A 12,563-nucleotide genomic window follows, 5' to 3' on the forward strand; every position below is an offset into this window, starting at 1 on the left:
CAAGCAATGTATTTTTGATAGGTCTCTATATACTTATACCCACATCTTTCACTCTCTATACTTATTTACCTATGAAAGGCTGTTTAGTTTGCTTTGTCTTTCCTCAAAGCAACAAATTAGGAAAAATTTACTGTGCACATTATAGGATGACATATTTCTCTCCAAATACTCTCATAATGCAAAAATCCTAAATGAAATTGTTTAGGGTCAGTTGATCCCCCATTCCCCAAGAATCAATTAAGCCACAGTTCCCTCATATGAAAAAGCTTCCCATTTCTATTTACAGTGTTTGGCTAAGCTTTTGTCTTCTTTATCTGTTTGTTTACTGTTAAAATATGGGCCACTGTCATATTAAGAAAAAACAACAGGTTACAAATCACCATGTCCTCAAATGTTAACAAAGATTATCTCTTAGGGTGGTAGTGGTAAGGGGACACAGGCAGGAGTGGGGAGCCAATTAAATAGTTTATTTTTATAAAACGGGAAAACTACAGTAACAAAAATGAAACACATGTGGTTCATTTAAAATTTAACTCCAAGTGCATAAACCTAGTAGCTATAAGAAAGAGCCTCAAGTGGATGCACTACTGTCACAATTTAAAGACAAATGTAAACATTATACTATAAATATTGTATTATTTTATTAACACAAATATTAATGTACCTTATGTAACTAAGCACACATTTATCTTCTGTAACCAATTAGGGGAAAAAAACCTAATTATTATACTAATTAATAATAAAAGTAAAACTAGTTTTTCAGCATATCATGATACAGAAAACAAACAATACCAAAATATCTAGAATAAGAGTAATAAAACCATTTAGATGGGAGCTTCCTTTTTAACTTTCTACAAGTCTGTGATAAGCCAAGTTCACTACACTTTATTTTTTTTTAAATAGGGTCTTGTTCTGTCGCTCAGGCTAGTGTGCAGTGGCACGATCTCAGCTCACTGCAACCTCCACCTTCTGGGGTCAAGCAATCCTCCACTTCAACCTCCCAAGTAGCTGCGACTACAGGCGCACACCACCTCACATGGCTAATTTTTGTATTTTTAGTGGAGACGGGATTTCACCATGTTGCCTAGGCTGCTGAAGTTTGAGAACTTCTGAGCTCAAGCAATCTGCCCACTTCGGCCTCCCAAAGTGCTGGGATTATAAGCACGAGCCAAGGCGCCCGGCCCTCACTGCACTTTTAATTCTTCCTCTTGTTTTTGGAAACAGGGTCTCACTCTGTCACCCAGGCTGCAGTGCAGTGGCACAGTAACATTTCATTGCAGCCTTGACTTCCTAGGCTCAAACGATCCTCCCACCTCAGCCTTCTGGCTTACTGGGACCAGAGGTGCCCATCACTATGCCTGGCTAATTTTTTAAATTTTTTGTAGAGAAGAAGTCCTGCCACGTTGCCTAGGCTGGTCTTGAACTCCTGGGCTCAAGCGATCCTCCTGCCTTGGCCTCCCAAAGTGTTGGGATTACAGGTGTGAGCCATTGCGCCAAGATTTTTAAACAAACATGGAACAAATTCCAAATAAAGTTTTTTTTAAAACAATCACCTTGAGACTATTTATTCCAACAATGTTATTGTTTGGCTCAAAGCATTTGGTAAGGTTTTCTTTCATAATTACCTTCAAATCTCCTTTACATAAAAGAAAAATCACTCATGATCATATAGTCACATCTCACTCTGCATCTATCTGAAACCAATAATCCAACCTGGTATGATACTCTAGCTGTTAGACTTAGCTCTAAAGGAACTTCTAGTCATTCTCAGAAATCAAACTGATATTAAACTGACGTAACCTAAAGGTTATGCCAATGAGGCATTCCAGGGAAGCACTGCTGAAATAAACACAAAAACTCCCATTGTGGCTACGTTGAGGAAGACCAATATTCATTTGGATAACTAAATCATGATCTTTATTTTAAAAAATAATAAAAGCCATTTCTGTCATTTTTTAATTTAATAATAGCCCAGACATACTTAAATCTCTAGAAAGTGACTGTGGTTTCTCTAAGGTCCCCTACCTCATATAGCAAAAGCACTTATTATGAGCCAGGAAATATTTCAACCATATGGATATAAGCATTACTAGCATCTTTATTTATTATTATTATTATTATTTTTTGAGACGGAGTCTCACTCTGTCATCCAGGCTGGAGGGCAGTGGCACAATCTCGGCTCACTGCAACCTCTGCCTCCTGGGTTCAAATGATTCTCCTGCCTCAGCCTCCCGAGTAGCTGGGGATTACAGGCACCCGCCACCACACCCGGCTAATTTTTGTATTTTTTTAGTGGAGACAGGGTTTCACCAAGTTGCCCAGGCTGGTCTTGAACTCCTGATCTCAAGTGATTTGCCTGCCTCAGACTCCCAGAGTGCTGGGATTACAGGCATGAGCCACCATGACTGGCCAGTATCTTTATTTTAAAGATGAGACAAGTAACTTGCTCAGGATTGCACAAGGAATAAGCAGAGAATGTGGGATCTGAATTCAGGCAGTCTGATTCCAGAGTCATTCTCTCTTGCTCTATATGTCTGTGTATTCTGTGACCAATAAATACACACCCCCTACTTGGAGGAGAGGAATATCATTTCCAAGTGAACTACCCAGTGGCTACTGCTGACTCTTTAGGGAACAGTTTAGGTACATTCAGGTCCTCTCCGAATTGCTTCTGGACCCATACCTACAAATTAATACTAATACTACTGAGTTCTAGAAATCTTTAGGAAAGAGAAACAAATCAGCAAGCAAGTATAAAAATAAACTTATGTAACAAAAGTATTAAATGTCGAATATTCTGTGTTAAAGCTTCATGAGACTTTTTTTCTAGTAGCATAAAGTACATGATTATCTCAATACACTGCTGGCAGGAATATAAATTATTTTTAGTAGAGATGGGGTTTCACCACATTGACCAGGCCGTTCTCAAACTCCTGGCCTTAAGTGGTTGGCCCGCCTCAGCCTCCCAAAGTGCTGGGATTACAGGCGTGACTACCACACCTGGACAGATACCTTTATAATCAACAGTTTCAGACCCTCTTTGGCTACCAGTTACATAAATTATCATGACACTTCCTTTTTTCCTTTTTTCTTGAACAATAAAATCTTTCTAATTTCAGAACCACTTTCTTCCACAGGAAAGAATGAGTGCTTCTGGGATAGAAATGCACTTAAAAACACTTTTGGCAAGTGAAAGGAAAACAGGAATACTTAACTTTAAAAAGTTAAAATAACTAGTGTTTTGTGTCAAATATTTCATTAGAAAAAAATTAGACATAAATACCTGCTGCTCCAGACTCTTGACTATAACTAATGGATGAAGAACGTATAGTTCTCAAACGTAAGCTCTGGGCTCTCTCTTGTCGAGCAGCATCACAGGTCTGGTTGGGGTGCCAAATCTGTTTACAGTGGTAGCAAAACTCTGTTCCACAGCCCTCTCGCCCACAAGTTAATTTTGGACAGCTGGCACATCCAAATGCTATCACAGCATATCTTGAAAGAACAAGAAAAATGATTTAAAATGTGACATAAAACAAGAGATACTCATTTCAATAAGTATCCAACTAAAGATTATTCCTGAAAAACATTTTCTATTTATACATTAGCAAACAGTTATAAGCACAATCTCACCAATATAAAAATGGGGGAAAATGAAGTTTACGAATGAAGATATATAAATGGCATAAAATATTTTAAAAGTTCAATTTTTAACTTTCAGGGGTTTTTTTTTAGATTCGGGGGTACATGTGCACATTTGTTACATGGTCTATTGCATGACGCTGAGGTTTGGGCTTCTAATGATTCTGCTGCCCAAATAGTGAACATAGTATCTGACAGGTAGTTTTCCAACTCTTGCCCCTCTCCCTCAACTTTTGACTTTTAAGTAGGACACCAAACTGCATTTAGCCTAATCCCAATTTTATAAAAAAACATATTAAATTAATACAGTATTGTATGCACACAAAAAAAGACTAGAAGGAAAAACACCAAATATCTTAATAATGGTTTTCTTGGTATTGGGTTTTAATTTTCTTGTTTATATGTTTATACATTTCTGATTTTCTACAATTACTTGTTAAAGTGGAAAAAGTTAAAAGAAAAAAAGAATGCCTGTTTAAAAATGTAATGACTAAAGGTAAGTTTTAACTGTCAGGTAATGGCATACTGTGCCAATTTATAAATTTTGTGATAATCTTGTAGGTATGCAGAAGTCACACATTTTTCTTTGTAAGATGCATGGCAAAAGTGGTCTTTGGTGCCAATCTCCTGCCAAAAAAAAAAAAAAAAACTGGTTTCTTTTTTTTTGCTTCAGATTAAAGACTGAGAACGGTAGATTCATGACTAGCATGAACACCTTTATCTGACTTAATATTTTTGACACTTTAAAAACTTATGACTTAAATTCTGGGCATTCTTTGGCATTTATCCCAAACAAATGAATATTTGTGCTCACACAAAAACATGTAATGTTCACAGCAGCCTTATTCATAATAACCAAAACTGGAATGAGCCCAGATGACCCTCAAAAGGTAAATGGTTAAATAAGCTATAGTGCATACACACTACCATCAAGAAAAAAAGTACTTACACAAGTAACACCTTAGGTGAATCTTCAGAGAATTACACCGAGTGAAAAAAGTCAATCTCAAAATGTTACATACTGTATGATTCCATTTATATAATATTTTTGAAATTCAAGCAGATTAGTGGTTGCCAAGGATTAGGAATGGGGATTGGGTCAGGGAAAGAGTGGGGGGAAGTACATGTGATTATAAGAGAGCAACACAGGCCAGGCATGGTGGCTCACACCTGTAATCCCAGCACTTTGTGGGGCCAAGGCGGGCAGATCACTTGAGATCAGGAGTTCAAGACCAGCCTGGCCAACATGGCAAAACCCCATCTCTACGAAAAAATATTTAAAAAACTAGCCAGGCGTGGTGGCACACACCTGTAATCCCAGCTACCTGGGTGGCTGAGGCAGAACTGCTTGAACTTGGGAGGCAGATAGAGGTTGCAGTGAGCCAAGATTGTGCCACTGTACCGGAAAAAAAAAGAAAAAGAAAAAAAAGGAGTAAAATGAGGGATCTTTGTTGTGATGGAACTGTTCAGTATCTTGACTGTGGTGGTGGATACACAAACTTAAACGTGATAAAATACATGTAACTAAATACACTGCACAGAAATAACTAGAAGTAAATCAGGGAATTTGAGTGAGATTGGTAGATTGTATCTATGCCAATATCCTGGTTCTGATATTGTTCTATAACTTGTGCAAAATGGCACCACTGAGACATACAGTGAGAAGGGTACATAGGATCTCTGAATTATTTCTTACAACTGTATGTGAATCTACCATTACCTCTATAAAACTTTCATTTAAAAAATTTCTAGAAGTTTCTAGTTCCCTTTGAAAGCAGCAACAATCAAGTTTTATCAATGCATGTCTTTTATAAATACTAAATATTTCCTTTTGCCTGGAAATTTAGGGGAGTTTTCAGAGCTGGCAATAAAATTTAAGTAATAACTGTAACTGAGATTGCAATTAAGTTTCAAGATACTCTATAAAATTGTGCAGGATTTTAAGAGTCAAGGAGTTCCCTCCATTTTTGGACTTGTTGGTCCCTTAGTACCATACTCTTTTTTATTTTTTTTTTGAGACAGTCTCGCTTTGTTGCCCAGGCTAGAGTGCACTGGTGTGATCTTGGCTCACTGCAATCTCCACCTCCCAAGTTCAAGCTATTCTCCTGCCTCAGCCTCCTGAGTAGCTGGGACTACAGGCACCCACCACCACGCCCGGCTAATTTTTTGCCTTTTCAGTAGAGACGGGATTTCACCATGTTAGCCAGGATGGTCTCGATTTCCTGACCTCATGATCTGCCCGCCTCGGCCTCCCAAGTACCATGTACTCTTTAAACACATCTTAAATTCCATCTTATTTCTGAAAGACCAATTATCTAATTACCATTCTCTATCACACACACGTTCAAACAGGATTGAATTAAAGGCAATGTATAATCAGCAATGGGTCATTTAACAAAGCTTCATTTCCCTGAGCTTTAAAATTCCCAAGACAGCTTATTCATTGCAGTCCCAGATAAAGAAAAAAGACCTCATTTTTTAAAATCAAAGTTATAATCTAAAGGATCTATACACTAAAGTGTAGTCTTTGTTTTAAAACAATAATGTCAGTGAAAAGGAAATGGCATTCTCTTCCAAACTTTTCCTCTACCTACCTTTTATCGAAGGAAGGAAGAAGGAAAGAGGAGGGGCAGAATGGAGAAATCTGTGTATGCAGGAGACAATGCCAAAACTATTTTCTGAAGTTGGTTACAATTTACAAAGGCAGCAAAGAGGTTTTAGCATGGCCAGTTCAAATTCTACTTCCACCACTTATTATTTGTGTAATTTTAAGTAAATTACATAATCTCCCTACAACTAAGTTTTCTCATACATAAAACAGGCATTCACTTTAGTTTGGCTTAGCCTCAGTATTCAGCCAAAATAATCTTCAGCTTTGGCCTTGGCCTTTAGAATGCCAAATAAGCAAATGGCTGCTTTGATGACATTTCTCATAGCCCTGCACTTGTGCTTGACTACTGACCACGTGATCATACAAGTGACAATCATTTCTACATAAATAATGTAAATTATGTTATTAGGATTGAATATTAATATCTGAGTACTCATCTTAAATATTGGTTGGCACTTTAGACATAACTTAACAATAGAAATACTTTATATGGTGAAATTTTACTGGATAACTTAAATGTCCAGTATGTTGCAAGAGTAAAATGCTATAATCTTTGTGATGACTGTAAAAGCCAAATTTAGTTACATGCTTAACTTTCAAATAAATAGGAAAACGATTTACAGCTAATATGAACACTAAGAGTGCTTTGCCTATATAAATTTAGGAAGAACATATCGTTTCTGAGCAAATAATATTTATAAAAATATACAAGGCAGATTAATAGAAATTCGGTTACATATAATTCCAACCTTTGTAGAAGGCTGCTCAATATACTAGTATTCACAGCACTACACAAACTTTTAAGAACTGACCTAATTTTTAATGATTTAAGTAAAAAAAAAATTAATGAATTAAGTTTTTAAAAAAAGTGCTTCTTCTTGACAAGAAGAATTAAAAGCAGAACAATATTGCCCTTTAAAAATTTCATGACAAGTTCCAAAATCTGGTACAATTTCCATAAAAACATGAAGGGGTTTGGCGAGAAAACTGTGAAACTAAAGCATATTTTCTTCTCAATTTTTTCCTTTTATTTCTAACTCTGTTCAGATCTTCTCGATAATTAAACTTCAAAACAGCTTCATAAATTGCTTTCAGATGATAATTCCTTACAGTTCTGAGTCTAGAGACTTAAGCTCATTGAAACTGGCCGCTTATAGAGAACAAGATTTTTGAGATTTATCCAAACTTCATACCAAATACAGTGTTCCTCCTATAAAATATATTACCATAAAACTTTCTCTTGAATTATATGAATAGTGTTGATGTTAAAGTGAACATCTATTTAGAATTTTTTAAATAGATAGTATAAAATATATATATATACACACACACGGTATATTTATCAGGAGCAAACTAATAGCTGGTAGTGTAGGGGAAATTACCAATCCTGCATTATCATGTCAAACATTTAATATTTGATTGCCAGTTTTTTTTTTTTTTTTTTTTTTTAAGACAAGAGTCTCACTCTGCCACCCAGGCTGGAGCACAGTGGCGCAATCTTGGCTTGCTGCAACCTCCACCTCTCAGGTTCAAGTGATTCTCATGCCTCAGCCTCCCAAGTAACTGGGATTACAAGCGTGAGCCACCAGATCTGGCCAATTTTTGTATTTTTATTTCATTTTTTATTTACTTTGAGATGGAGTCTCGCTGTTGCCCAGGCTGGAGTGCAGTGGCACAATCTCAGCTCACTGCAACGTCTGCCTCCCAGGTTCAAGCTCCCAAGTAGCTGGGATTACAGGCACGCATCACCACGCTTGGCTAATTTTTTTTGTATCTTTAGTAGACACGGGGTTTTGACGTTGGCTAGGCTGATCTCGAACTCCTGACCTCAAGTGATCCGTCCGCCTTGGCCTCCCAAGGTGCTGGAATTACAAGTGTGAGCCACCACACCCAGCCTCAATTTTCTGTATTTTTAGTAGGGATGGGGTTTTGCCATATTGGCCAGCTGGTCTCCAACTCCCTGGCCTCATCTGCCGGCCTTGGCCTCCCAAAGTGCTGAGATTACAGGTGTGAACCACCACTCCTGGCTTCCTTTCTGATTTCATTTTTGAATTTTTCGTAACTCCAATCTCTTAAGATAGCTATCTTAAAGCACTTTATCTCTATACTCTCTCTGATTACTTATAATCGTAATTCCTCCACTTTGATAATGAAGCTGAAGTTAAAAGAAATAAAGTGAATTGGCCAGTCACTGAGGGGCAGGGCTGGATTTGAACAAACATCCATTCAGTGCCCTGCCCTTGATTGCTAGTTTTTAAAAATTAAATAAAAATTTCCATTTATTCTTGTATCCCAGAAGTTCATCATACTATGATGGAGATATCTGACTTTGACCACCTGACATTTGGTCAAAATATATCCCCAAAACTAGGAAATAATAAATAAGAGTTGTGAGATTAAAATAAGATTATACATATGTAGTGTTTGTGTGTCTGTGAAGAGAGATGGGGAGAGAAGAGAGGAAGACAGGAGAGGCAGGGTTACAGGGGTACAGCGAAAAGGAGAGTTTAGTTCACGGCACATTATGTGTACTCAAATGTTAAAGTACCAACATTTTATGCTACGTCTCAGTATTTTTTAAATGGAAAAGCTAAGATGTCCTTCCCCTAGAACTAAACATTCAAGTCTACTGAATTTACACAAATTCCAAAGAAAAACAGGATTACTTTAATAATACTGACCAAATGTTTTCATAAATGTATAATCTGATGACAAAAGTTAGAGCAGTTTGTCTAGTAGTTTTTTCTTACACTAACACTCACTGAGTGCTTCCTATGGAGGTGTTTCACATTCATATGTATTCAATCCTAACCATAACAGTATTAGGCAAGTTCTGTAATATATCAAGAAATTAAATGTACCTAGCATTCACACATTTTGAAAACAGCTTGTCAGGCCTCTCGAAGATGACTTTCCTTTTGTGGGAGTTAAATTTATTTTCCATTGAAAAATAACTCTCAAATTATAATGGAAGCAAATGGTAAAACTAAATTAAATACAAAACCCTTGCTTTACAGAAAATTCCATGAGTCTCTCTGCTCTGCTATAATGTGTTATTTGGAAAAAGAACAGGCTCAATAGAAGGTCTCAGAAATAACTGAACCCCTCTGGCTCAAACAGCACCCAAACATTAGTTTGGTGGTTAGTTCCATTTCTTTTTTTTTTTTTTTTTTGAGACGGAGTCTCGCTCTGTCGCCCAGGCTGGAGTGCAGTGGCGCGATCTCGGCTCACTGCAAGCTCCGCCTCCCGGGTTCACGCCATTCTCCTGCCTCAGCCTCCCGAGTAGCTGGGACTACAGGCGCCCACAACCGCACCCAGCTAATTTTTTGTATTTTTAGTAGAGACGGGGTTTCACCGTGGTCTCGATCTCCTGACCTTGTGATCCGCCCGCCTCGGCCTCCCAAAGTGCTGGGATTACAGGCGTGAGCCACCGCGCCGGGCTAGTTCCATTTCTTTCTATGGTCCATTATTTAATTCAAGCCTTACTTTCCTTCTCTATCCTTCAGCTGAAGGTCTCTAGCTACTGTACTTGAAATGCTTAACCTAGGAGTGGATGGACAGGAAGAAAGTGGGGAACACAGGAAGGGGCTGAAACAGCAGTTTCTCCAGAAGTATCTTCTGTTCACTGCACTGTTAACAGGTGATCCACACTAAGAACTCAGTGGTCAAGTTAGGAAAATGCCAAGTAAAATTAAAGAAGTTTTTGTTTTCTATTATAGGATTTGCTAAAAGAATTTTTAACATACCAATGTTCAGTACATAGTATGCAGTATTTTCTTAATTTATTTAAATTAAGTCATTTATAATATCTCCTGGGAGAATTTCATAGTATTAATGTTTTACAAATTATACTATTGATAACATCAAGCAAGTAGGGATACCAGCTAGGGTGATATATTCTACCTGGAGCAAATTCCTTGTAAGGAAAAAGAAAGAAGAAAAAAAAATACCTAACACGAAATGTAATCCTAAGAAAGACATGACAGTCTCAATAAATATTTTGATTAAAAAATGACACTGTCTCTCATGTCACTTCTGTCAATTAAAAGAGAATGAAGAAGTATCTGTAAGTCCAAAATAATTTTTTAAAGCATAGAGCTTTTAACATATCTTTAAATAACTTTCATCTTTAAAGTAAGAACAGAAAGAAAATATAATCAGAAATAACAAAATTATTTGATCCAGTTAAGGGGAACAGTCAAGTTTTATATCAGAATCAAGAGGCTCATGATTCTACTTTAACGTTTTGATTATTCCAGTGAAAAAGGAATAACTTACTTAAGATACTTGAGAGAAGGTCTAGACAAAGTGAGGCTCATCTCCTGGTTCCCTTTTCTAGGATTTGCATCCTGCAGACAAGATGCGTTCTGTTCTGTTTTCCACTACATGCTGCAGGAGAGGCCTTCGGTTGTTCTCAGGCCTACATGCCTAAGACTAATTGGGGAAGTCTGTCCCCAATTTAGGGATGAAGTGTTAGCAAGCCATTTTGGCTGCATATCCAAAGCCACATTCTTTAGTCAACTAACTAGAGAAAGCTGACATGTCTCCTGGGTCATATGTTAACATGGTCTTGAATGAGGGTGGAGGGAAAGCATGTTATTTTTATTGACTCATAAAAACACCACCAAAGATCTTAGTATCAATTAACAATGTTTGGTACAGGAGTAATATACAGGTTGAGCATCCCTAGTCAAAAAATTCAAAATCTGAAATGCTTAAAGTTTATTACATTGTCAGAAGACACAGGAAATGTGATTTTTAAACTTCAAAGAACTACCCACATAGTATACTGAATTATTTAGTGTTAAAATATACCTGGATTAATTTTATGGTTAGGAAGAATAAATTAAAAATAGCACTCTCAGTTCAAGCTATTAACTCTTAGAATATGCTTATGTATGTGTGTTCTAACACATATAATTTATCACTAGTCATGAATTACAGCTTCCCCTGAAATGTAGTTTATTCATTATGGCTCTTTATACCCCAAATCTGTTTTCTAAGTCCCATGTACTTATTTTCTCTGGATAAAATCTAAGTAGGATCTGTGGTCTCTGCAAAATTTGTAAAAGGCCAGTCTACAAAAGCATTTCCAGCATGTCAAAAGATGGTCAAGGTATAGCTAAAACACATCTTTGTTGGATGAGAATGAGAGTTACACAGACATTAATTAAAATTCTAAAAATACATGTTATTTAGTCCCTAAGCCTATGGCCCTATTTTTTTTAATCTATTAAGAACAATATTCTCCACCAGAGTAAGATATCATTGAAAGCCATTTAAATGTCATAGCAAACCAGCTTGAAGCTTACAAAGCCAATTATAGTTGATTACATTACCCAAAAGTATACGAGTTATGCTAGTGGCATACAGTCAGGCTGGTTCATTGAACAATTTTTTTATTGAGCATGAGGTTAGCCTGTGGTTCCAAAAGCAAAAACGAACTTTTCTGGAGGATCCTTGGGAGGCTCACAGACAATAAATCACTAATTACGTCCCAGTATAATAAATGTTCTTGTATATTCAAAGCTCCCCAGCAAAGTCAGAAGCACTCACATGGGATGACAGGGATAATGTGTGCTGGTAGCAGGGTGGCCTCAGCCAACTGAAAACAGGTGATAGAAACCAAAACAACGACTTTTTGCTATCTGCCTAGACAATGTACAAACTAGGACTCCAAGGCAGAAGGTAATCAGGTATTTTTATTCAAGGCAACTTCTATGCTTCTTCTCCTTGCACACTGGGATCCCTCCCCCAATTTTTCTCTTTAACTATGGCTGTATTTTTCTCTGAACCTGTGAGGACTGGCATGTTCTAGAAGCTGTCTAGTGAGACTCACTCTGGTTAAATCACAGCACTCAAATTTGGCCCTCTGGGCCCCTCCTCAAGTGGGATTTTTAGAAATACCGTCCTTTAAACAAGTGTGATCAGTCCTAGCCCTCAAGAGTGGAAAGAATATTAGGTCAGAAACCCCAAGAGATCTTAAATGGAAATCAGGTCAGGTAGAACTCTTTTCTACTCTGTGGTAAGTACAGTATTTCTCAAGGTGTGTTAAACTGTATGTTTAAGTAAAATTAATGTCAGATACAGAAAATGGCCATGTTTATAAATAACAAATGCAAAAGAAAAAATTCATAATTTCACATCTAGCATTTCTGGAAAAGAACATTTCAAGTGTGTTATATAATAAAAGGGGCTAAATACTACATATATGCCTATGGTCCTGGCACCATGGCTAAACATTTTTATAAAAACCAAATATTCAGAAATTTACCAATATTCCCTATGCCAGATTTAAATAAAAAAATGGGGT

The 12,563-nt window shown here is 37.0% G+C and overlaps 1 protein-coding gene across 2 annotated transcripts in view; it reads right to left on the reverse strand.

The window, feature by feature from the left end:
* Positions 1 to 12,563, reverse strand: part of RNF19A (ring finger protein 19A, RBR E3 ubiquitin protein ligase) — a 54,391-nt gene that overhangs the window by 14,709 nt on the left and 27,119 nt on the right. For both annotated transcript variants that reach the window (XM_015145787.3, XM_077943916.1), the window contains one exon: positions 3,284 to 3,492. In XM_015145787.3, the coding sequence (XP_015001273.1) occupies positions 3,284 to 3,492 (209 nt within the window). The remainder of the gene's footprint in view (positions 1 to 3,283; positions 3,493 to 12,563) is intronic.

Source organism: Macaca mulatta, chromosome 8, assembly GCF_049350105.2.
Source record: "Macaca mulatta isolate MMU2019108-1 chromosome 8, T2T-MMU8v2.0, whole genome shotgun sequence".
Lineage (NCBI taxonomy): Eukaryota > Metazoa > Chordata > Mammalia > Primates > Cercopithecidae > Macaca > Macaca mulatta.